This window comes from Pinus tabuliformis, chromosome J (assembly GCF_031772625.1).
Source record: "Pinus tabuliformis cultivar Carrire ecotype Pingquan chromosome J, CPIR1, whole genome shotgun sequence".
NCBI classification, from domain to species: domain Eukaryota; kingdom Viridiplantae; phylum Streptophyta; class Pinopsida; order Pinales; family Pinaceae; genus Pinus; species Pinus tabuliformis.
Window position 1 is genome coordinate 253,601,871 of NC_142295.1, and position 25,388 is coordinate 253,627,258.

The 25,388-nt window shown below is 35.9% G+C and overlaps 1 protein-coding gene across 1 annotated transcript in view; it reads left to right on the forward strand.

The window, feature by feature from the left end:
- Window positions 1-2,883: 2,883 nt before the first annotated feature.
- Window positions 2,884-25,388, forward strand: part of LOC149226729 (uncharacterized protein At4g15970-like) — a 40,442-nt gene continuing 17,937 nt past the window's right edge. The window contains exons 1-2 of the mRNA XM_089377576.1: window positions 2,884-3,358; window positions 3,456-3,842. Coding sequence (XP_089233702.1) covers window positions 2,900-3,358; window positions 3,456-3,842 — 846 coding nt within the window. The 5' untranslated portion in view covers window positions 2,884-2,899. The remainder of the gene's footprint in view (window positions 3,359-3,455; window positions 3,843-25,388) is intronic.

Sequence of the window (25,388 nt, forward strand, 5' to 3'; positions counted from 1 at the left end):
TGCTCTGATATTCAAGTTAATTAGACTATGACCCTTTGAACAGTCCCTAATTAGTTGGATCAAGAATATATGGAACGTTAATGGAAAAATACATTTGGAGCTAGGAGCAAAAGGGTTCTTCATAGTAATTTTTTCCAACTTGGAAGAAAGAATGAGGGTTTTTGAAAGAGGGCCATACTTTTTAATAATGTGGGGCTCTTCATGTAAGTTTAGGAAGAGTGATATAATCCTGAGAAGGAATATTACCTTGCTTCCATAGCATGAGTTTGACTCTTTTATCTTCAAAGGAAATATTGGGAGGAGGAAATTCTTGAAGGAATTAACAATGGCAATGGTATCTTTGTCAAAATTTCTAAGGAAACTAAGAGAAGGAGATACACATCCTATGAAAAGATCTATATCTGTATGAAAACATCATAACCTCTTCCAACTTCAATAGATATTTATTGTCGAGATAGTTTTTTAAAACAAACACTCGGTTATGAAAATGTCCCATTTAAACGCAAGTGTAATAATAAATATGAAAACCTTTAATAAAAAATCCACCCTTTTTTTTAACTCAGTGTTGTTGGTTTTTTAATACTATAACCTTCCTTGTATATTAACTTGATGAAGTTTCCATATTTGCAAGATGCAATCTCTAAATGACGTACAAACAGACCAGATGAACACTAAAGAATGAGAGTGTAAGTTACATGAGGCACAATATGATCAAATAAAGAATGAAATAATGTGGTAACATAAGGAGGAGGGTAGAGCAATGTTGTGAGGAGGCCAGTTAAATCTTCCATATATTTCTTATTTGTATCATTTTTCTCTATGTAAGGTTTTAATGTAAAGTCATTTCATGCCATTTGCAAACATCGTGAAGTCATTCCATGCCATTTAAAGTTTGTTAGTGGATACGTTAGTTGTTGAAAAACGGAGTTTTAAATGCAGAGTTTTTACTTTGAAATTTTTTAAATTACATATGATTGATTAATTTTTAATATATACAGTTTGAATTATTAATATTACTTAATAATTTTTATAATAAATCATTTATAAAATATGAAATATTTTTACATTGCGTATAAATAATAATTTTAAAAAGGGTTGTATGAGGAGGAGAGGTGTTTTATGATTTTGAGGAAAATAAAATTGTAGAGCATTTTTGAGTTTTAGGACGTATCATAAACAATTATGCTAAAGTTTATGTTTTGTCTTAGATGATTCAATTAGCCAAAAAAAAATTGGTAATCTTAGCCGTTGTTTTGGGGGATTCCCTCATTCTTACTCAAAATTTGATAAAGGTAAAAGTATTACTACAAAGAATTTGGAGATAAGTTGAAGGGTTCTCCTCACTAACGTAGTCCCTCAATAAAGATTAGACTTATGTGCTAATAAAATTAAGGTGGAGAGACTTAAAAATCAATGGTCCAATCTCGCTTTCTCCTATTTTTTTTTGACCTGAATGGATTGGTATTACACAATTATAAGGACTGCACTATCAATTAATTATAATATGACATGTAAATTCTATTTTTTGATAGGTTAGTTTTGTGAAATATAAACGTACAAGAACTCTTTTTTAATTATCTAGTTTAGAGTCCCTCTGGAAAAAAAATGTAGTTTTGTTGAATAACTATGGTAAGGAAATTTTTCAAAGATAAAAGAATACATGATGTATTTGTTGCTATTAAGGAACACAATTTCATATATACAAAAAATTCTCATTCAGATTACATAATAATAATAATAATAATGGTTGTGAAAATGACAATGGGCAGTGAATGAAGTATTAGAGCCAGGAAATCCTATGTTCAAATCCCTCTTATTCACCTTGTGTGTGCATAAAAAGGCCTAATTACAATCCTAGAGTTATGTTGGAATCCACCCATTTCGCTTGAATATAAGATAGAGTATTTATCACTCCTCTAGTCACAAAAAAAAATTGGTTTCATCCAATTTAATAAATTCATAAAAATGAAAATGATTTTTACCTCTAATAAATGAAGTGCACTCAATCTCCTAAAATGAAAGGTAGATCACTTATTTTGTGTGGAATTTAATATTCATTATGTCATTAATTCGAAGTGCACTCAATCTCCTAAAATGAAAGGTAGATCACTTATTTTGTGTGGAACTTAATATTCATTATGTCATTAATTCAAATTTCATCCAGGGAAATCGAAATCGAGATTAAAAACTACTCGTAGAAATAAAAAACAATTCCTCGATACGTAGTTCTGATAATAGTCTTACATAATTACATAATTCAGATAATAACGTTGAACAGGTAAGTAAATCAATTTATAATTGAACATCGAAACTAACGGCAATCTCAATTCAGATTAAATCAAGAAAGAGAGAGATAAAGTAAAGAAAAACAAACCATAAACCTTTACCTCAAAAGGAAGGGTGTTCGAAAAATTTCCCAGTCAAACTTTTTCATGTCATAGGTAATGTGAAAGTGAATTTGCAGGCGTGGGCTCACATCCCACTCGCGAATTTCGGAATACTATAAGCGCGGTCAACCTTAAAATGAACGGTGGCCGAACAATTTCATCGTCATGTCCTTAATGTGAAAGTGAATTTCTAGGTTTGAGCGCACATCTTACTTCATAGTTTGTGGGCGTTGAACTTGTGTTAATTATACATTTTGAAAATATTTTGGAATTTTACGATTAGGAGAGAAGTTAATTGCGTGAGCTTATCTCAATCTGATTTCGAGGTATTTCCGAAATCCATCAAGCTTCCTGCTTGTGAGAGCTTTTCATCGCTGTTAAAGTTTCCAATTCCCGTGGGTGCCAACGGTCAATTGTTGCCTGGTCAAACTTGAAGTCTGAACCTACCATTCATAACGACCACTAATTTCTCTCACCCTTATCTGTAGACTGCCAATCCGGTGGTCTTCATCATGCACCGCCGAACCTTAATTTTCAACCTTAATTTTCTGACTTCCTTGCACAACGCCAATTCCCCTGGTCATCTGAGAATTTCAAGGCAGCTTGGTATTTCATACAAGATTGTTCCTCAGAGAACCTGGTCATCTGAGAATTTGAAGGCAGCATGGTATTTCATACAAGATTGTTCCTCAGAGAATCTTGAACGTCGGTTCTCAAGAATTTGTGTGTGGGAGCTTAAAATAAGATTGGAAAGAAAGAAAATGAGGAATATTTCCATGGCGATCATTCAGAGCAAGCTGAGGAACGTGAACGTGGTCTTGCTTTGTATCACACTGGTAGGATTAATCTACTTAGGGTTTTTGAAGGCCCAAAAAGAGTTCAATTATCCCTTTGCGTTAAGTTCGTTTTCGCGTAATTCTGAAGAACTCTTTAAAATGCCAGGGTCGTGTACCCAACCTACAAATCATCATGTAAGTCTGTAATCCCTCAAAATATTTATAAATTTATATTAGCATAGATCCCTCTAGGGTTATGGTATTTATAAGGCTTGACTGTATAATTGTGCAGACTAATTACAGTACTCCAGTATCCAGCGATATGGTGGAGCTTGAATTAATACTGTCGAAGGTTGCGAACTCAAACAGGACTGTTATAATCACGTTGCTTAACGCAGCATGGGCGCAAAATAATAGCATGCTCGATCTGTTCTTGGAAAGTTTTCGAGTGGGCAACGGAACTGAACACTTGCTGCATAATCTTCTCATTGTTGCAGCGGATAACGAGGCACTACAGCGCTGCAGGGAGATGCACAAGTATTGTTATCTGATGAAGACAGAGGGTGTCGATTACACACCCGTGATGCCCCTTATGAGTCCAAATTACTTGAAGATGATGTGGAGAAGGGTGCGCTTCTTCGGCCAGGTGTTGGAGACGGGTTACAATTTCCTTTTCTCCGTAAGTGGATCTATCTTGCTCAATCATGGATTTTTAAAGAGGCAGAGCGATTTATTACTCATTTCGTAGATTTATGATGTCTTATAATCCTATTGATTTACAAGCTAAAGAGAGGTTTAAACTTTTTATAATTTCTAATAGCTTTTATTACTGATTTCATATTGATTTACAAGCTAAAGGCAGGTTTATATTTTTCATAATTTCTTGAAATGATTTTTTTGGTTTAAATTTGTTAGTAGAATTTTTAACAAGTGTTATATAGTAGTAAGTTCTGTCGCTTAGTTTAACTATAATTAAATTAGAGTAAATATACTGAATTTAAGTTAGTTTTAAGGTTTAGAATTCAATTTTTGTTGTTTGGTAGTTAGTACAATTTAAAAGAAAGTCTTTGATTTCAATGTTTGTGCAAATATAGCTTTAAAAAGCTATAACCTATTCATTCTAGCAAGAAGATTTTGTTTTAGTGTATATAGAAACTCTTACATATTTTTCCCACCTCATCGTTGAATTAACTCTTGAACGTATGGATAGAATCAAAATACCTAGAAAATCTCGAGAAAGGTGCAAATTGTTAAATGGGATGATCCTAAACCAATTAGAGTTACAAAGGCTATAAAATATTTGATGGGATTCTCTTATATTAACAAATAGTGTTTATAATAACTGGTATATATTTTCAATTGATGTTTACAATAATTGGTATGTTTTTAATTAAAAAATAAGTAATTTGAAATAAATGTAAAATTAGCAATTGAAATTGTATATTTGCAACCCATGATGATTACCCTATATAAATTGCAACAAAGGTGTCGTCTCTTACTATGATGATGCGTATTCTCTTATGAAGAGCGACAGATTTTCATTCAATCCCTAATGCCATCAATAAACACAATTTTTGTCCATCCAAGTTACAATCAAAGAGCTACATTTAATATCATTGTCCAAGTACTGAATTTAATACATAATTAAATAACTACAATTAATTGCATGACATTATTAAATGAAAATATCATACATGCATACTATTATAAATTTCAAGAATATAGTTAAAACTCCAAAGATTGCAAAGTACATGAAATCTTATTTTATTGATTGGATTTGGATTACCTAACAGTACAAGAAATATTTATATTTTAATAATTGGATTTAAAAAAGCTTCGTGATTTCTTTAAGCATGTGAATTTGTCTTAAATATCACCAACACATTAATGATGGACCTTTTAATTATTCTTGCAACCTCTCTCTTAAATATCACCAACACATTAATGATGGACCTTTTAATTATTCTTGCAACCTCTCTTACTTTAAAAAAAAAATAGAGTTTATAAAACGCAATAATGATTAGACACCGTGAGATGACATTTAGGATGGCCCACTTAATTATTCGTGTGTCTTCAGTGCTCCCTCCTAAACCAGATGCAATGAAACAACATATAATAGTTCTCCAATGAGAAGCCAAATGGAGTAGAATTTCGGTTTGGGTCGTGATGTATCAGTGACATACAATGCACAGTCCGGGAAGAAATATGGAAGGCATTATCAAGATGGAAATGGTAGCAGAAATATGAGAGAAATAAAACCAAAACTTAGTTAATGTAAATTTTAACAAGATTATCTCTAAAAATCGTTATTAAGTTTTAGAAAGCCAGAAAAAGTTAAAAACGTTTCAATCTTCCACGGTAACAAAATTAATGTCCAGTTTAATGATTTCATAAATTCCCAGCTGCAACTTGAGCACTGGTACTCTTATGACAGTACATTACATTAATTTGCATAACAAGAATATAACCAATGAAATATAGGAAAAACAAAATAAAATTTTGTAAAAGATAAGTATATGTATTTTTTATAACGTATATTTTAGAAAGTTTTAGTCAAATGACAAAGTAATTAGCATTCAATCCTCCTATCGAATGAGTAATACTGCCTCGGACAGGATAATAATAATATGTGCATTTAATTTCCAGCGCATCAGCAATTTACTTCAATAATTAATGTTTCCAGATGTAATCCACGTTGTCTGCCATGTCACATTTAACCCACTGGATGCCATAAACTAGCTTCCCCTCCTGTAAACCAAAAACGGACAAACATGTTTCCATTCACGGCACATAAAAGAAAAGGGTTCCATCTATATGTGGAGCACAACACTGGGTGAGTTGGAGATGATGCGCACGGCTCTCCGAACCTTAGCAAAATCGCCTCCAGGGACAACGGTGGGAGGGTGATAATTGATTCTGCATTTAAATCCTGTGGGACACCAGTCGACAAACTGGATGGTTCTCTTTGTCTTAATCGTTGCAACTGCAACATTCACAATCAGAGATCATGTATTGAAACACAAAACTCAAAAATTTGCATTCATGCGATGATTGAACATGTATTGATACATGACAGAGAAATTTCTGGTGTTTGATGGGGTGGTGGCTTCTTCAGGAAGCTTGCCTATTTGTCAATGAATTCTAGAAACTGAACCTATACTAGATTAATCCAGCGACTGTAATAATGGTGGGTAGTTGGAATTAATTCCTTCCAACACTCCCCCTTAATTCCAACCATATAACAAATATATAGAACACTATAAACATATTCTTAATCGACATGCCTGCTGGTCTAAGTTTCAGGTAGGCTTGCAATATAATCTTAATTTTTCTACAACACATAACTTACTTCTACAAAACTCAAATTTTGCCTTCCCAAGAGGCTTAGTGAATATGTCAGCTACATTCTCATTTGTATTACAGTACATTAGAGAAATTTCTTTCAATTGGACCTTTTCTCTTACAAAATGATATTGTGTGTCTATATGTTTTGACCTTGCATGACATACAAGATTGTTCCCTAGTTTGATGGTGCTTTGATTGTCACATCTGATTACTGTAGGTTCTTGTTGACCTTCACCAAAATCTTCAATTATTCTTCTAAGCCATATAGCCTCACAGGTGCTACTACACAATGCTTTATATTCTGCTTCAGTTGATGACAAGGAAACTGTTGCCTGTTTCTTACTGCTCCACGATATGGCTCCTGATCCTATGTTGAAGATGTATCCAGTGGTGGATCTCCCGTCATCTGGATTTCCAGCCCAATCAGAATCAGAATGACCTATCAATTCAACATTTCAAACATTAGTATATTCAATATCAAAATTGATAGTTCCCTTTAAGTATCGAATGACCCTTTTTGCAGCTATCCAATGGATTTGATGAGGCTTAGCCATGAATTGACTAAGTATGCTTATTGCATAAGCAATGTTTGGTCTCATGCTAGTGAGATAATTCAGACTTCCCACTAATTGTCGATAAAATGTTCCATTCACCTCTTTTGTTCCATCATCACTTCTTAATTTGATATTTTGTTCTAGTGGAGTACTCACTGCTTTACATTCATTTATATGAAATCTCTTTAGTACTTCATTTGTATATTTGTTTTGTGTGATTATGGTTCTTCCATCATTTCTCCATACTTCAAGACCTAGACAATAGTGCATTTCACCAAGATCCTTCATCTCGAATTCCTGTGATAACTTCATTTTTGTATCTGTAATTAATTTATCAGCGCTCCTTGTTATTATTAGATCATCAACATATATATAAAGTAATACTATATCCTCATTTCTATCTATCTTGACATACAAATTAGGATCATTTTTACTCCTTTTAAATCCTTGCTAGAAGAAGAATTTGTCGATTTTCTCATACCAATATCTAGGGGCCTATTTTAGTCCATATAAGGCATTTTTTGACTTGCATACAAGATGTTCTTGACCCTTCTTTAGAAATCCTTCTGGTTGAACAAGATAAATTTCTTCCTTTAAGTCACCATTTAGAAAAGCTGACTTTGCATCTAATTGATGTAGTTTCCAATCATATTTAGTTTCCAATGCTATCATTATTCTGATTGTATTCATTTTTGCAACCGGAGGAAAGGTATCTTCATATTCTATACCTTCTTTTTGTGAATAACTTTTTGCAACCAATCTTGCCTTATACTTGTCTATGCTATTTGTCTTGTACAACCATTTTGATCCTATGGGAACTTTATTTTCAAGTAATTTTGTTAATTCCCAAGTTTCATTTTTTATTATAGAGTCATACTCTTCTTTCATAGCTTCCATGCATTCTTTATGATTTTTGGCTTGTTCATAATTTAAGGGCTCAAAAACAGTCATTGCTTGAGACGTTAAGGCATAATCTTTATACATGATGGGGGATTGAATATGTCGTGTTGACCTTCTTAGAGGTTCATTACTTTGTGGAGTACCTTCTACTTTTCTTCTCTGTGGAGTGCCTTTATCACTTCTTTGTGGACTTTGATCCCTTGATGGGTCTTTTGCAATGTCCATGTGTGCTAGTTCTTGGGTTGATTCCACAACTTCTTCTTCCTTAAAGTTTTCATAAGAAGACTGCGATGTATTATGTTCATCTTCATTTATTTGTTTATCTACATGTTCGTGAAATATAACATCTCTACTTGCAAAGACCTTGTGAGTGCTTGGATCAGAAATTTTATATGTTTTTTATTAGTACAATATCCAATAAAAATACATTTGATGACTTTGGCATCTAACTTTTTCCTATCCTATTTAGGAATATGAGCAAAGGCCTTGCATCCAAATATCCTTAAATGATTAACTTTAGGTTTAAAGCCATAAAATGCTGGAAATGGTGTTTTGTGCTCAAGATACTTAGTAGGGCTTCTATTTTTAAGATATACAGCTATATTAATGGCTTCAGCCAAAAAACTATTAGAAAGTCCTTTACTTTTTATCATACTTCGAGCACATTCAACTAATGTTTTGTTCTTTCTTTCAGCTACTCCATTTTGTTGAGCTGTATGTGGCACTGTAAATTGTTGCATAATTCCATTTTTTTTGCAATATTTGATAAAAGCTCCTAAAGTGTATTCACCACCTTTATCTGATCGAAGAATTTTAATGTTCTTCCCTGTTTGCTTTTCAACCATATTCTTGAATTCTTTAAAGTATTCAAACACGTCACTTTTTCTTCTTATGAAGTATACCCAGGTGTATCTAGTGCTATCATCAATAAATATAAGGAAGTAATATGCTCCACCAAGTGACTTAGTTTGCATTAGACCACATACATCAGTATGCATCAGTTCAAGTATTCCATGTTTTCTTCTATTTTCATGCACAACAAATTCTTCCCTATGTTGTTTTCCTAGTGCACAACCTTCACATTCAAAGTTTTCACCCTTAATAATTGGAAGACCTTCTACCATCAATTTCCTTTGTAGTAACATTAGGTCATTGTGATTTAAGTGCCCATACCTTTGATGCCAGAGCTCTATAGTTGACATGCCTGTTGATGCCAAATCTTGATGCCCATTTTTCATTACATCCAACTTGTATAAGCCTCCAACTCTCATTCCTTTTGCAACAAACTTGTAGTTGTCCTACACATCCTTTACCAAACAACGTGATTTCACAAATTCGTCTTTTAAATGTTGATCTGTGATAGTAGAGACTAATATTAAGTTCTTCTTTAATCCAGGAACATACATCACATTTTGAATTTATTTTTCTTGTCCATTAGGCATCATAACACTTATATTACCATATCCTTTAATTTCATGTGATCTATTATCTCCTAAATAGATGTGTCCTCCCTTATTAATCTCATGATAAGTATCAAACCAATCTCTTTTGCATGACATATGGATTGATGCACCAGAATCTATAAACCAAGCATTATCATTATCAGTTTTTGCTGATAAAGCAGCTTTGGACACAAACAATTTAAGATTGCTAACATCTTGATTAATTGCTTCATCACTATCAACATAATTTCCTGAATGTCTTCTTTGTTTAAATTGACCAGACCTCCTTTTCATGCAATTCTTAGAAAAATTACCAGGTTTTCCACAGTAATAACACACATCATCTCTACTCGATTTGGCATTTGTCCTTGGAAAATGGGTACTTTGAAATGATTTTACCTGTGGCTTTTTGCCTTTATTTTTCTCCCACTATTTACCTTTGAAGGACTTCTTCCCTTTGGCCATCAATGCTAAATCTAAATTAGGAGAATTCTGTTTAATGCTTCTTCTCCATTCTTCTTCCTACATAAGTATACCTGCCAATTCATCAAAAGTAGGAGCCTTCTCTCTAGCTGAAAGACTAGTTATAAACATTTGATATTCATCAAGCATTCCACTTAATGTCACAGTAACCAAGTTTGTACTAGATACTGATTCACCAATGTCACTTACTTTATCTTTTAGATCTTTAATTCTAGAAATGAAATCACTAACACTTTCATTTTCTTCCGTCTTAATTGAAAGAAACTTACTCTTCAAATACAATATTCGATTTGTAGTCTTCGTCTCATACAATTTTTTGAGAGTGTCCCATGTCTCCTTGGATGTTTTGCACTCTCTAATGTGTGGAATAATGTTGTCCTTAACCGTCATCCGCAAAAGCACCTTTTCTTTGTTTTCCCATCGCTCCCAATCTTGAATTGCAGCATTTGTGGCTTGAGGGGACATTGGCTTAACTTCAGCTCCAGACACAATCGCCCATGTATTGTTGCCTTCTATCAAAGTCTGCAACTTAAACTTCCAATTTGCATAATTTTCACCATCTAATTTCTTAGAGTCAGATATATAAGATTCAGCCAATATATTAGCCATTGTTACTTATTTTCACCTTACCAATCACCAAAAAATTACTAATTTTTATAAATTCTCAGAAAAAAAATTATCCAATATATGGTTGCCTTTCCTTCTTCCTTTTTTCTTTTCACAACACCATTTACATAAAAGTTTACAAAAAATACATAACCTTAAAACTCTTTGTAAGTGATGACCTTCCTATGATCTATTCCATGTTTAGATTTGCAACTTGTAAGAATTGTTCCAATCAGCTACATGTGAAGTAAATGTTGAACATCAGAGAACATCCTACACCATCCCTATATGCATCGTTCTCTTTTTGTGGAAAGGAATATCTTGTCATATAATCCAATTATATTGAAACGCCTATTCAAACGTACTATTTATTAGTTCACTAGCTCCAACGAAGATTTGTTTAGTGATTTCTTTGAAAAAATTGCCTTTCGTAGATTGAAAAAAAACCAAAAAATCATAATGAGAAATAACAGTTATAAACTGAATGAAACTCACACACAATCCTTCGTCCACACTCAGTCACCTTCGTCCAGGTTTTCCCTTCAGAGTCTTTATCTGCTACAAACAAACTTCTCTGAAACACGGGAAAGAACTCAAACAAATTTCTCTGCAACAGATATCTCACACTGGCTATACACAGGAAAGAATTCACACAAACTTCTCTACCTTCGGCATGCTCATTACTAGCACGCCATTCTCCAAGCTCACTTTGATGTTTTCTCTCCAGGAGCTCTCTCAATCGCACTCTTTAGTCTCTCCAACAATTCGGCTCCCTCCCATAGACTGCAGCAACTCAACACAGAACTCAGTGACCACACTCATGGCTCAGTCGCCCATGCTCACGACTCTTTATCAGCACACACTAAGCTGTCTCACAGCTCTTCACAACTCAACCTCACACTAGCGCTGATACCAAATCAGAGATCATGCATTGAAACATAGAACTCATAAACTTGCCTTCATTCGATGATTGAATAGGTATTTATACATGACAGAGAAATTTCTGGAGTTTGATGGGGCGGTGGCTTCTCCAGGAATCTTGCCTATTTGTCAATGAATTCTAGAAACTGCACCTATAACATCTGTGGAATTCTAGATTAATCCAAGGACTGTAATAATGGCAGGTAGTTGGAATTAATTCCTTCTAACATCAACATCCTTTGACATGACATCTCCGTGGTACGTGAAAAAGCAAGACATGTATTTTCTATGGCCAAGGATGGCACTTAGCCATCATGGAAGACGACTCAAATGCAGTGTTAGTAATTTCTTCCATCGAAAGTTGCTCATGGTAGGCCTTTTCTTGAGATATTAGTAGGGCGCAAGAGAAAATCATAAAGTGGATTCGAGGATACGGGACAATTTTTGTTGGAACTCCGTTACATCGACATTCATGGCACCGTCAAAATGTACAAACGTGTTCAATGAAAAAATGACATGTGAGACAAGTCGGTTCATATTTGTGTATGCGGGACGTGAAATGTCCAAACAATGATGGAAAATATCATAAATCACTTCACTTTTGAAGAGAACGACCACGTCGGTGTGTTCTAGAAGATAGATCTTAGAGAGAATGTTGTTGTATGGCATAATAACCAGAGTTGGGACCTGTGGTGATGGATGCACACTGAATCCAAGCTTGGATGTTTTTCCATAGTCCATTGAAAGTTGTTCCAGTAGAAGAGAACCAAGACCAGAACCGGTTCCTCCACTAAGTGCGTTGAAGGCTAAGAATCCTTGAAGACCGTAGCAATTGTCGACCAACTTCCGAATACGGTATAGGAATAGGTCCACAATTTCGTTGCTAAAGGAAAATGGAGTCGTCGAGGGGAGGAGTTTTCTGGAGGGCCAAATGTGGTTGGAATTCGGGTAAAAACATTTCGAAAAATCTTCCAGAGATAGTGTTTGAATCGTGTTTTTGATGGTGGAAATGGATTCAGTACGATAAAAAACATCTGAAACAACTAAAATTTTGAAGTTTAACAACTATAGCTTGGATTTACCAAAATCCTTGCCAGATTTTCTCTAAATATGACTAGAATTTCCATTTTCCAGACAATTCGTTTGGCTAGTTAGACTATGGCAAAGAGAATTTGCTAACCACATCATCCTTGCTGCTGATAAGTTGTTCAAGATGGAAAATTTAATGTTAAGTACCAATCCGTACCTCGTCAATGATAGACAACTATAAACGCTGCAACTTGAGTACCGATACTCTTATAAAAGTACATTGCATTAATTAAAGTAATCATGTTTTTTAGGACGAACAAGCATGATGTATTTAATTAAAGTAATCATTGTGTCTAATATAAAGATAACGCAAGAAATATAGGAAAAACCAAATAAAATATTGTAAAAAATATATATATATATATATATATTATAATGTACATTTTAAAAAATGTTATTTGATTTTTGGTCAAAGTAATTAGCAGTGAGCTCTCCTATTGAGTTTTTTTAATCTTTAAAATCACTTTTGAATATAATTAAATTCAACACTTCAAAATTCACTGGAACTAAGTTAAATTTATAATTCTTAAAGTTCACCACTTTTAAATAAAATAGACTAGCGATTTGGACTTGTGTTGAATCAACATAATGCTAAGGAGTTTGAGAGAGTTTTTATTGGAACTAAGTTAAATTTATAATTCCTAAAGTTCACTACTTTTAAATAAAATAGACTAGTGGTTTGGACTTGTGGTGAGTCAACGTACTGCTAAGGAGTTTGTGAGGAGTTTGGTAGAGTTTTTATTGCTAGGGAGTTTGTGAGGAGTTTGAGAGAGTTTGTGCCTCTAGGTCACAGGTTCGATCTATTCATTACTCATGCTCGGTTCTTCGGAGAAGGGCAGTGGCAGGGGTTATAGTGGCAATATCATAGGAGCACAAGAATTGTCGTAGTTATGAATTCCTCGGATACAAAAAAAAAAAAAAAAAGAATATAGATCACAAAAAATGTCATTTCTTTTACTAATTATACCACAGGATCCTTAAATGATATATATCATAAATTTACAACCTTAAACCACTACTCCTTATCCCCATAAAGTTTAACCAAATATAACAATTATTTTAATTAAACCTTAAACATTAAAATTTGAAATATTTTATATTTATTTAATATGGAAATTTATTTTATTTTAATTAAATATCTAAATTTTTATATTGTTGGATAATATAATTCTAACTACATTTTAGGTGTCAAAATTGTCTATCCAAGTGTCTTAGTTTAGTTTCACTTAGTCCACTTTAGTTCACTCTCACTACAACCATTTATTGTTAATGTCTCCAATAATCTTACATAACTATTTAAGAATATTGAAAAGAGTAATCCTATTTCTCTTTATTTTTTTCCTTCTTTGTTATGGTATTAGAATGTAGCCTGAGCAAGACTCCCTGAGCACAGCAAAGAAAAGAATTGTCAGGTCACATAAGACTCTAGAGAGAGCAGTGTTTCAATATGTTTTGGGTTTACCAAGTAATATCAGTTTCGTCTGAGTTCATTTCTATGAGATCAAGAAGAAATTGCAAAACCAGCTTGAATTTCACACCTGTAAAAAAAAAGAAAGTGTGTCAATTGTACATCTATGAAGAAAGCCCAATATGTCACTTTTGCACCCCCTCAAAGAAGAAATTGTGCAAAAGTGTCCAACCCTTATCAAATTGTCTAATTTTTAAAACTCACGCAACATACCCGTCAATATAGTGCGCAAATTTTCACGCGAGCTTGTGTAAGGACCTCCGGCTGCGGGTGCGATGGGCGCCGGTGAAGTCATGCACGAGGGCGTGCAGGCGGGCGCAAAAGCGGGCACGTGGGCAGGCGTGCGGGCGCACGAGCGAAGGCAAACGAAAATGCGACGTTTGTGCGATCCGAATGCGACAATACCATGAAACAATGGAACGACACTTGGGTAAATGCAGCTAAGTGTTGGGATATACATAACGATGCGAAAGGAGACTTGTATCATGTGCAAGCCGACTTGGAAGGAGCCCTTATGGGGTGCATTACATGTGGTTTGGGGGTCGGCCAAGGGGCTGCACACCCCATGTAAACAAGTTAAGAAGTGTATATATGAGTGGATCATGAGAGCTCACAACTCATCAACACATTCTCTCATCTCTTCTACACATAAGATCAAGAGGTAAACTAAAGTGCGCAAAAATAAGGGGAGATGCACATATCTCATGCGCTCCACTTGAAGATGCACTTGGAGGTTATCTTGAGTCGGTCGAAGAGTGGGCAAGGTGTGCCCGAGGTTCGGTGGATATCCAGATTTGTGCAGGACTTGGTAAAGGGTATCTAGGTGGCTCGGGTGAGCACTGCCCTTCGTGCAAGAGGTGCACATGTATTGTAAAGGCTGGTTGCCTGTTTTGTAAAAGAAATTATGTATTGGCTTGGAGCTTGCCAAGCATTACTTGTATTGAATTATTGAAGAAACACTGGTTATAATATATTGTCGGGCAGACTTGTTCGGGAGTTCCCCCTCCCCTTTATACTTGTTGCAATTGTTGTTGTTCTTGGTATAATTGCATGATGATAATGAAAGATTATGGGCTTCATTAAGTATAAAGGATAATTGCATGTTTACTTGGTTGCAAAACACAAGCTAAGTAATGTTAATGTGGAAGTAGTCGTAGTCTATGAACATTAGTATTGGTGAAAAGAAAGCGTTCGGTGGTGCCGCACCTCGTTATAAGCAGTTGGAAGACTACCGCAGGTGTAGGGGAGTGACAGTTGGTATCAGAGCTTGGTGAAGAGCTTATCAGAGCAAGGTTTGCTTGTGATAGGTTGAATCTTGTGAACAGGCTCATGTGTTGAAGCATTGAAGCCGGTATACACTTGACAGGTGAGAACAAGACTTCAGTTTGAAGCTGTTGAGCAGGGTTACTCGTGACAAGCGCTTGCAGGTGAATTAAACCATTTCACGCAAGTGGAACAAGGGTTGGTTCTAATTGCAGGTGACTTGATGAAGCTGTTGGATGGTCGAAACTAGATTGCAAAGTAGAAAGAAGCTGTTATAGATGGCAGTCGAATCTCAGGCTGGGTCTAGTCACGTTGTGAAGGATACTACTATTGGGTTCATTGAAAAAGTGTTGGAAAAGATGGAGGATATGGAGATTTCTTGGGATAAGAATATGGGCTTGTTCGCTAAAGAACAAGAGGCCAATTTGAAGATGAAAGAAGAGCTCGATGAACTCTGAACACAACATGATGAACTCCGGACACAGTATGAGTACACTGATCTTATATGCACACAACTTGAAGTAAGGGTCAAGGAGGTTGAAGAAGCAAGGGATCAGGTTCTTACAGAGATCGTGAACTTGAAGAAAACTCTTGACAAAGCCAAGGATGAGATCGCAGTGTTGAAGAAGGCTGTGAGGCATAACTCAGGTGGAGGAGTGCCTCATGTGAAGGTCAAGGAACCAGAATCTTATGATGGCACAAGGAATGCAAAGACTCTTGGTAACTTTCTATGGGACATGGAGAAATACTTGGAACGGTTGGGTCTATCTGATGATGAGACAAAGGTCAAGGTAGATGCTCAGTTCTTAACAAAGGATGCTAAGATGTGGTGGCGCAGGAGGTTGGATCAGATTGCCAATGGCAGTGCTGATGACATCACTTCACGGGATGACATGAAGAAAGCTTTGCAAACTCATTTCAGTCCTCAGGATGAAACATGGGAAGCAAGGACAAAGATTAAGTACATAAAGCAAACCGGGAGCCTACAAGCATATCAGTGGGAGTTTGCAAGTGTAGCTCTGGAACTTCCTGACATGGCGGACAGGGACAAGGTGTTCAACTTCATTATTGGGTTGAAGCCTTGGGCATGCAATGAAGTGAAGAGGCAGAAGATTAGGACACTTGAAGAAGATTTTGCTGCTCTTGACAGGTTGGTGGAGCATTATGATGAGACTTCTGATGATAGGAAGAAGAAGTCCGATAAACTGAAACATAAGAAGAAGGAAGATGCTTCGAAATCGGATGATAGTTCGAAGACGAAGAAAGCCTTGAAGTGTTGGATATGTGTTGGACCACACACTGTGAAGAATTGTCCTTCTAAACCAAAGGTGGCTGCTATTGCACAATCGGATGTGAGGAATGAAGGTGGTTCTGTAGGGATGATGCAGATACTTGGTGCTTCTGCTACTACGGAGGAGGTCTCTAGAAGGGATCCTGAAAGGAACAAGTTGGAGTATGTTCAAATGAAGGTTGGAGGTGCTGATGTGCTCACTATGGTGGATAGTGGGGCTTCTCACAACTTCATGTGTGAAGATACTACGAGAAGGATTAGGCTGAAATTTGTACCGGCAAAGGCACAAATGAAGACAGTGAATTCTCCTCCTATTGAGATTCTTGGTATAGCTGAGAGGGTGGACACTACACTTGGTGAATGGACCGGGAATGTCGACTTCACTATAGTGCGGATTTATGACTATGAAGTTGTATTGGGGATGGAATTCATGAAACAATTTGACGCTATGATCATTCCACATTTGAAGAAGCTCTACATTTATGATGGAAGGGAATATGTACCCATTGGTGTTCCAACCATTGGTGTGACAAGGCCTGATTGTAAATTTTGAGTGATGCGAATGGAGGATGAGAAGAGAATGGGAGACATGAGTAAGCGACTGTCTACTGTTGAGGCAAAGCTTACCGAGCAGTCATTGGTCATTAGATCACTTTCAGATAGCATCTTGGATTTGAAAAGAAGGCTAGAGTTGATGGAGGATGGTGAAGATGATGATGAGTAGGTATATGTGAGGTCGGATGTCTAGAAGGAAGACCGGGTTGCTTATCTACAAAGGATGGAGATTGAGGATCCTCACAGATGGATTGAGTTGATTAGTGAGGGAGAGCCTTCAGGCTCGACTCCCTCTACATCTTCTTAGATGGATGGAGAAGATGGGGCTCATTGTTAGCTTCTCATGGAAGTGAGTCCTTAAAACATGTTGGAGCAGGTATGACTGATGGTGCAGGGATGGCTTGGCATCAAGCATCATGGCATGTTGTAGATGGATGGAGTTTCCATGGACCCGAGCATGGATTATGGAGGTAGATTCTTGATGAGTCGTGGATGTGGCAGATGTTTGAGGAACAACTGATGATGGAATGAGGATGTTCACTCTCATGGATTGAGCGTGATGATTGGATTAGCTACCCAAATAGTTCAGACATGGGGTCGCGAAGTGTGCAAAGATGTGTTAACATTTTGTTGGAGTATCATGACAGAGGATCACATGGTGACACATGATGAGGTCGACACGGGATGTTGCAGTGGAGATTGTGACAGAGGAGTCGATGATCATGGATCGAGATGATATCTGATGGAGGACATACCATTGAGGTGCATGCCTTGGTATGGTGATCTTGGTGGCAGTTGGTCACTAAGGATGATATGTTGTCGAGGACGACAACGATTTCAGGTGGAGGAGGATGTAAGGACCTCTGGCTGTGGGTGCGACGGGTGCAGGTGAAGTCGTGCATGAGGGCACGCGAGCGGGCGCATGGGCGGGCGCACGGGCGGGCGCGCGGGTGAAGGCAAACGACAATGCGACGTTTGTGCAAGCCGAATGCGACGATACCATGAAACGATGGAACGACACTTGGGTAAATGCAGCTAAGTGTTGGGATATATATAACGATGCGAAAGGAGACTTGTATCATGTGCAAGCCAACTTGGAAGGAGCCCTTATGGGGCACATTACATGTGGTTTTGGGGTCGGCCAAGGGGCTGCACACCCCATGTAAACAAGTTAAGAAGTGTATATATGAGTGGAGCATGAGAGCTCACAACTCATCAACACATTCTCTCATCTCTTCTATGCATAAGATCAAGAGGTAAACTAAAGTGCGCAGAAATAAGGGGAGCTGCGCATATCTCATGCGATCCACTTGAAGGTGCACTTGGAGGTTACCTTGAGTCGGTCGAAGAGTGGGCAAGGTGTGCCCGAGGTTCGGTGGATGTGCAGATTTGTGCAGGACGTCGTATCTACGTGGCTCGGGTGAGCACCGCCCTTCGTGCAAGAGGTGCACATGTATTGTAAAGGCTGGTTGCATGTTTTGTAAAAGAAACTAAGTATTGGCTTGGATCTTGCCAAGCATTACTTGTATTGTATTATTGAAGAAACATTGGTTATAATATATTGTCGGGTAGACTTGTTCGGGAGTTGCCCCTCCCCTTTATACTTGTTGCAATTGTTGTTGTTCTTGGTATAATTGCATGATGATAATGAATGAGTATGGGCTTCATTAAGTATAAAGGATAATTGTATGTTTACTTGGTTGCGAAACACAAGCTAAGTAATGTTAATGTGGAAGTAGGCGTAGTCCATGAATGTTAGTATCGGTGAAAAGAAAGCGTTCGGTGGTGCCGCACCTCGCTATAGGCGGTTGGAAGACTACCGCAGGTGTAGGGGCGTGACAACTTGGTATCGGGAGTGCGCAAACACAACACAACATTTAAAAATAAAGTAACGAAGGTGAAAGGTTCATTTTTCAAAGCCTCCATGGATTTCCAAATGCTTATGATATGCCCTAAAATTTTGAAGTGTTTTTCGAAAGATGTATTTTTTTAAAGGGTTACATGTAATTCTCTAAAAAGTCTTCATGGTTATTGTTTTAAAAATTGCCTCGTTCAAATATTTTTAAGAGGGGCTTTGTTCATAGTTCTCTTTTAAAAAAGGGGGCAGTCAAATGTTTTTTTTTTCAAGGCGGCTATATTAAAAGGGCTCTTGTTAAAGACTTTTCAAAGGGGACTATACAAAGTTTTTTTTAAAAGAGAGAAGATTTGTTGTTGAAATAATATATATCTATATATATATATAAATATATATATATATATATATATATATATATATATATATATATATATATATATATATTTTTTTTTTAAAGTTAAAAAAGAAATATGAATTTATTTTAAAGAAAGCGGGTTTTAAGGTATGGTTTAAGAATGGTTTGTTATTTTTTAATGGTCTATAGAATTTATATAAACTTATTTTTGAAAACAAATGGGGGTGTTGTTGTTGGTTGTAAGAATTGTAATATTTTTTTTAAAGAAATAATATAAGAGTAAAGTTTTAGTATGTAACAAAAGCGTGGACAAGGATTGAGCCACTACACATAGTTGTTATTTTTACTTTTGATTTGTTTTCTTTCTTTATTTGATTTCTAGAATTTTAAGGTCTAACATGTTTTTTTAGAACATCTTTCTTTTGAGTTTTGATAAGTTGTAGATATCTCTCCAAGACTGAATTGAGTCATCACCATTTTACCAAAAGATAAGTATCTTATTATTTGTGTCTTGTTTTGTATTTGGTTTCTCTCTTATGTTTATATTGTAAGCTAATAATATTTTTCTTTATATTAATGCTCAAAGGCTATGAAGAATACCTCAAAGGATAGACTTGAAGCATATCTAGTGCAAAAGAAGCCCTTCAAGCATTGATGTCCTACAAGGTTTGTTAAAAAACAACTCAAGATATGTCTTAGACTATAAGCTTTGTTATAAAAATTCTCTTCATGTAAAATGTATGATCATTCTTCTTTTAAAATTTTCTCTACATTACTAACATCGTTATGTCTAGGGTTTTGAATCATAGAGGTTTTTTTAGGGTGATTAATCATTAGATTGAATCTATTGTCATTATAATATCATTCTTGTGGAACCCTAAAGAGGTTCACTATAAAACCCTAACCTAAGGGTATGTCTATATTTATGAAAATCTAGCCTACTTCGTGTGGTTGATGAAGTCTAGAAATCATATTCTCTTCATGTTTAGAGTTTTGGTATTGTTATGATAGAGAACCTAATTCTTTAGGGCGTGGCGAACTAGGGTTTGTAAGAAAAACCTTTGTAATAGTAAGATCCTAGGAATGAAACCCTAAGTGTGTATTCGTCTAACTGATCGAATCCCTATTCTTGTCGAAATTGTTATCTATCTAACTTTAATGTATTAATGTCTATGTCTTGGGTTTACCAAGTAAATATTGTTATGATATGCAAGTGCATGATTATAATATCCTAGTTATGTATATGTGAGTATGCTTATTGATACTCATGTTTAGTTTGTGAATTCTAAGGTTTCTAACAAAACCCTAGTAGAAATTGATTTTATTGGACTTGATGACATTACTGATATGTTTTAGTTTTGATGATGAAAATATAGGGTTTGGAACAAACCCTAGTAGAGTATGTCAAAGAATATATTAGTGAAACTTAGATGTATAGTACTATGATTGGATTGTTATTTGATTTGTTATCTAAGATCTTGTATCTTGAAATGGAAACTAGGGTTTGTGACAAAACCCTAGTAAGAATTTGAAGCCTAGTCTGAAAATAAACGTGTCTCTTATTAAATTATGAACCTAACTAGGTTTAGGTATTTGATGTCTAAAGTTTGAATTATTTACTTCTTCCATTATAAGAATTTGGCATAGCTAACCTCGTGCTTCTATATGTATTTGGTTGTACTTGCTATTAAATTTTTGCTGGTACATAATCTTCAACATGTTGAAGATATTTGTAATTGAAAAATATTGTGAGCATGATGAAATTTATAAGGATGATGATGATCAAGATAACCTTGATGAATTCGTGAAACATTGAAGCTTCACTGATGTTATTTATGAATAAAATTGTTGATATCCAAAAGTTAAGAGGGAGCATGGTTAGAAGAAAAGAGTACATCTCCCCAGTTGATAGGGAGGGAATATTATGAGTCATGATGCATACCTTGTAGGATAATTTAGAGAATGAATAGATCTGCAATGTATTGAGGATGTATTTGTGTTGGTAAAGAAACAAAGAAAAAAAGATTATGAATAGTTGAATATGAATAAGATGATTGGAAACCGCAAAGGTTTGTGTTTACTTGTATGTGTATGTTTGAAAGTGTATTGTGGATTGGTGTTTGTCTTTAAATACGTAAATCTCTCCATAAATAAGGATGAAGACTTGAGAACAATCCTTGGCCAAAAGGATATATCTATTTAATTAGCGAGAGTTGAGGAATCTAACGAGGGATGCTTCAGAGGACATCTAGTCGGCCTATGTGTTTATGTCTAAATCCCAAAGAGGGAGGGCAGCATTGGTCAAGGAGCTTTGACCTTGTATACACACCTAGATCCCTAGGTTGATGGTTAGCAAGTAAGCGTGATGGTACCTAGACTGGATGAAAGCTTGAGTCCATCTTAGTCTCACGTAGATAGATTACCATGGTTAGGCATCTAGTATGCACCATTGAGTGTGCTACAACTCTTTGTAGTTCATTTTCGAGATCTTCCATGTACCTCTATATATTTTCAATTATGAGTACTTGTGTAGTTAAGAGGGAGTGTCGAAGAATGTAACTAGTGTTGGTACTCATAATTGTATTTGAGACATGATGTAATGTATTTATCAAAAGAAAGAAAAAAAATATTATTAAATAAATTGACTTACTAAAGTATGGGTTTCATGCTTGGGTCAATTGTTTATAAGTAAAATACTCCATTGCAGGCTTCTAGGTTTTATGTCAAGTGTCCTTGTCAATGTCGTAATGTAAAGAACCCTTCTTGGGATTTATTTGTCAAGAAAGAAAATTATTTTAATGTAAATTAGTTCTTCTAGGCCTCCTCCACCAAGTCGGTCGCAAACTAGGCAAGTCGGCCTAAACTAAGGGGCATAAACTAAGGCATCAACATGACCTCATTTGGAGCACTCACTTACCAAGTTCAATTTGTATCTTCTGGGCCAAAAAAAGAGTGAATTTCGAGGGAAAGGAGGAAGAAGGCTAGTGAAAAGGAAGAAGATCTCTCTCAAGCACTAGAAGTCGAAATTCTCTCTCTCTCTCTCTCTCTCTCTCTCTCTCTCCTCTCTCTCTCTCTCTCTCTCTCTCTCTCACACACACACACACACATGTTTGAATTTTTTGAGCTGCTGGAAGAGACGAAATTGTAATTCTACCGCTGGGTAAAATTTTTGTTGATGGGATTGAAAATTTGTAGTTGGGAAGTCAAATTTCTGGATTGTTGTTGGGCTGAAGCTGCTGGATAAGAATAGACTACTAAATAATCTTGGAGGGATTAATTGGTGGAGGAAGGTATATTGGTCTAGGGTATTGGTCCATCTCATTTATAATTACTGAAGGAAGAGTTCTTGACTGAGTTTTCCCCTATATAGGGGTTTTCGCCATGGCTGAGTGCCTACATATGATGTCCCTAATATTTGTGTTTTGGTTTTGGTAATTTCTTGATGAACTAAGATAAAAATAAACATAATAAAGATAATAAGAATTAAAATATATCACAAGTAATTATCAACTAGATAAAATATTTCTTCCTTTCCAAGTTTCTAACAGAAAATTGGTTAATAATATCTATAGAGAAAATCATGCTCCCTCTCTAAACTTGAAAGGCTAAATCCTAAAAGAATAGATGAAGGAAGAGAATAGGGATTTTTTTTCAGCTATATAACAAGCATAGAAATGGGAATAAATTTAGCGAGAAGAAATTACTCTACATATACTATGAAGATGAAGAATATAAAGAACTAGAAACTTCATAGGAACTAGAGTTGTAAGAAACTACTCCAACAATCTCTTGTCATGCATTGGACAACATTAGTACTCCAGAAACCCTCAAGATAGAATGACATATTATAAATGGAAAGGAAATAGTATTAATTGATTTAGGTCGTACCCATAACTTCATCAATTACAAATTGGAAAAACTTTTCGAATGCTTTTGTTTATCCAATACCAAAATTTAAATTAAAAATTGCAGATGGAGGTACTATACATTTATCATAGAAGTGTCATGATATTATGATGAATATGGCAGAGTATTTGTTTTTTAATTTCATGATTTTAATCAAAATGGGTGGTTCTAATGTTTTATTAGGGTTCCATTGGTTATAATATTTGGGAACAATAGAACTTAATTTTCAAGATATCTTCATAGGATTATTCTCAAATGGAAGGGAAATTTAACTTATTGATATCCAGGAGAAATTTAGTAAAGTGATAAGCTCTAATAGCATGAAAAAAATTATAGAAAAGGGACACCATTGTGTAATTTCACAATTGTTTTCATTATATGTTCAAACATCTAAATCCTCTGCTCTAATGAATCTCCAAAAAGTTATAAATAATCATTCTAAGGAATATGGAGAGATCCCTAAGGGTCTTCTACATATTTGATATCATGACCATGCTATTCATTTGCAACCTAGAAGTGTACCACTTAAGTGTAGTTTTTAACCCTGTACAGAAATTACCTGCATACGAATTCTTAAACAAAGAAAATAAACAATGTGAGGGCATAACCCATAAAACACATATGCACAGAGATTTTCCCTGGATCCCAAAACCGAGACTACCAGCTTGATTTTTCATTATATTCCTTTCAATGTTACAATACATATTTATACATGCCGAAGCATCCAATATCATGGACCGAAAACCATCGCGTCCAATACCATGGACCAAAAAAACCATCGCGTCCAAAAAACATGTGCGAAAATCATGCACAAAACGATAGGTAGGTCCGCCCAACCTAACATATGGTCCAAAACCAAAATTTTCTGGGGCGCTGCCCCAGACCCCATAAATTGGGGTTACGGGTGTCCTTCAAACCCCCTATTAACTACGTGGAAAGAATATTACACAACCCAACAATCTCCCACTTGTTTTCTTTCCACAGGGGGCCACAGGAGAGCTTAGTCATTTTTTCAGCCCTGAGATTCCCATTGCTTCTCTACACCAAGAGAACTTCTCAGAGCTCACAAATTTTGTCAATGCATCTACAGTATTCTTCAAAGTGTCCACCTTTACCAGCAACACCTTTCTGTCTTCTATCATATCCCTCACAAAGTGATACTGAACATCAATGTGCTTTGTCTTTGAATGATAAGCAGGGTTCTTTGCCAAGAAAATTGCACTTTGGTTGTCATAGTCTATTCTTATAGCTCCCTGTACTAACCCCATACTTGAACACAATCTCTGCAACCAAACTGCTTCCTTGCTTGCATGAGTGGCTGCCATGTATTCTGCCTCTGTAGTTGATAGTGCCACTACAGGTTGTTTCTTACTCATCCAACTGACTGCACCTCCAAATAGGTTAAACACATACCCACTTGTAGATCTTCTCTGATCCAGATCTCCAACCCAGTTTGCATCAACAAATCCATGAATATCCAACACTCTGTCCAATCCTGGTCTTCCTTGGTAGCACAAACCATAATCACTAGTGCCACGCAAATACCTAAAAACCCGCTTCACAGTTGTCCAGTGCTCCTTCCCAGGTTTTGACATAAACCTTCTCAATACTCCCACTGCATGTGCAATGTCTGGTCTAGTACAGACCATTGCATACATCAGGCTACCCACTGCACTTGCATATGGAACATGAGACATGTCCTCTTCCTCTTCTTGTGTCTTGGGACACTGTTCAGCAGATAACCTCACACCTACAGGAATAGGAACCTTCACCGGTTTACTATCCTGCATATTAAACCTCTGCAGTATTGTCTCGACATACTTCCTCTGGTTTAACCAGAGCTTCCTCTTTGACCAATCTCTTTTAATTTCCATGCCCAAAATATAGTTTGCAGCACCAAGATCTTTCATGTCGAATTTGGAGGACAATTGGGTCTTCAAATCCTGGATAATTTCTTTTTCATTTTCAACCAGCAACATATCATCCACATACAAGACCAGATAAATAACACGGTCACCAATTAATTTAAAATACACTCAATGATCTACTTTGCTTTTGGTGAAGCCAAGTCCCCATATAAATGTATCAAATTTTTGATACCACATCCTTGGTGACTGTTTTAACCCATACATAGACTTCTTTAACTTGCATACCAGTTTTTTCTTACCCTTCACCGCAAAGCCTTCAGGTTG